Here is a 299-nt window from a genome sequence, read left to right as displayed (position 1 = left end):
ATGGCTCGGTCATGTGCTACGCATGTCGAAACACCGTCTACGAGACGAGTGTTGTTCTCCGTGCCTCCTTCAGGATGGCACAAACCGCGAGGTGGACAGCACATGTCTTGGCAGAAAGGCGTCAAATGGATCACGAAGAGTTTGGGTGTTGTTCGACCTCCAGGCTGGGGTCCTCGTGACCTTGTCTGTGCTTGGCTGGAGACGTTGAAAGAAATGGCGGCTAATCGATGTCAGTGGCGTTCGTGTTGTCAGTTTCTTTCCAGATTGTCTGATTGAGCGGTTGGAGGTGTGGGCACCTC

The 299-nt window shown here is 53.8% G+C and overlaps 1 protein-coding gene across 1 annotated transcript in view; it reads left to right on the top strand.

Annotated features, from left to right (window-relative positions):
- Positions 1–213: 213 nt before the first annotated feature.
- The window catches only part of T265_14494 (hypothetical protein), a gene marked incomplete at both ends in the record, with an annotated part of 11,014 nt that continues 10,928 nt past the window's right edge, over positions 214–299 (top strand). The window contains one exon of the mRNA XM_009173913.1: positions 214–238. Coding sequence (XP_009172177.1) covers positions 214–238 — 25 coding nt within the window. The remainder of the gene's footprint in view (positions 239–299) is intronic.

This window comes from Opisthorchis viverrini, assembly GCF_000715545.1.
Source record: "Opisthorchis viverrini unplaced genomic scaffold opera_v5_211, whole genome shotgun sequence".
NCBI lineage: Eukaryota > Metazoa > Platyhelminthes > Trematoda > Opisthorchiida > Opisthorchiidae > Opisthorchis > Opisthorchis viverrini.
The sequence above is the reverse complement of the archived record's forward strand: the minus strand, read 5'-3'. Positions and strand labels throughout refer to the sequence as shown.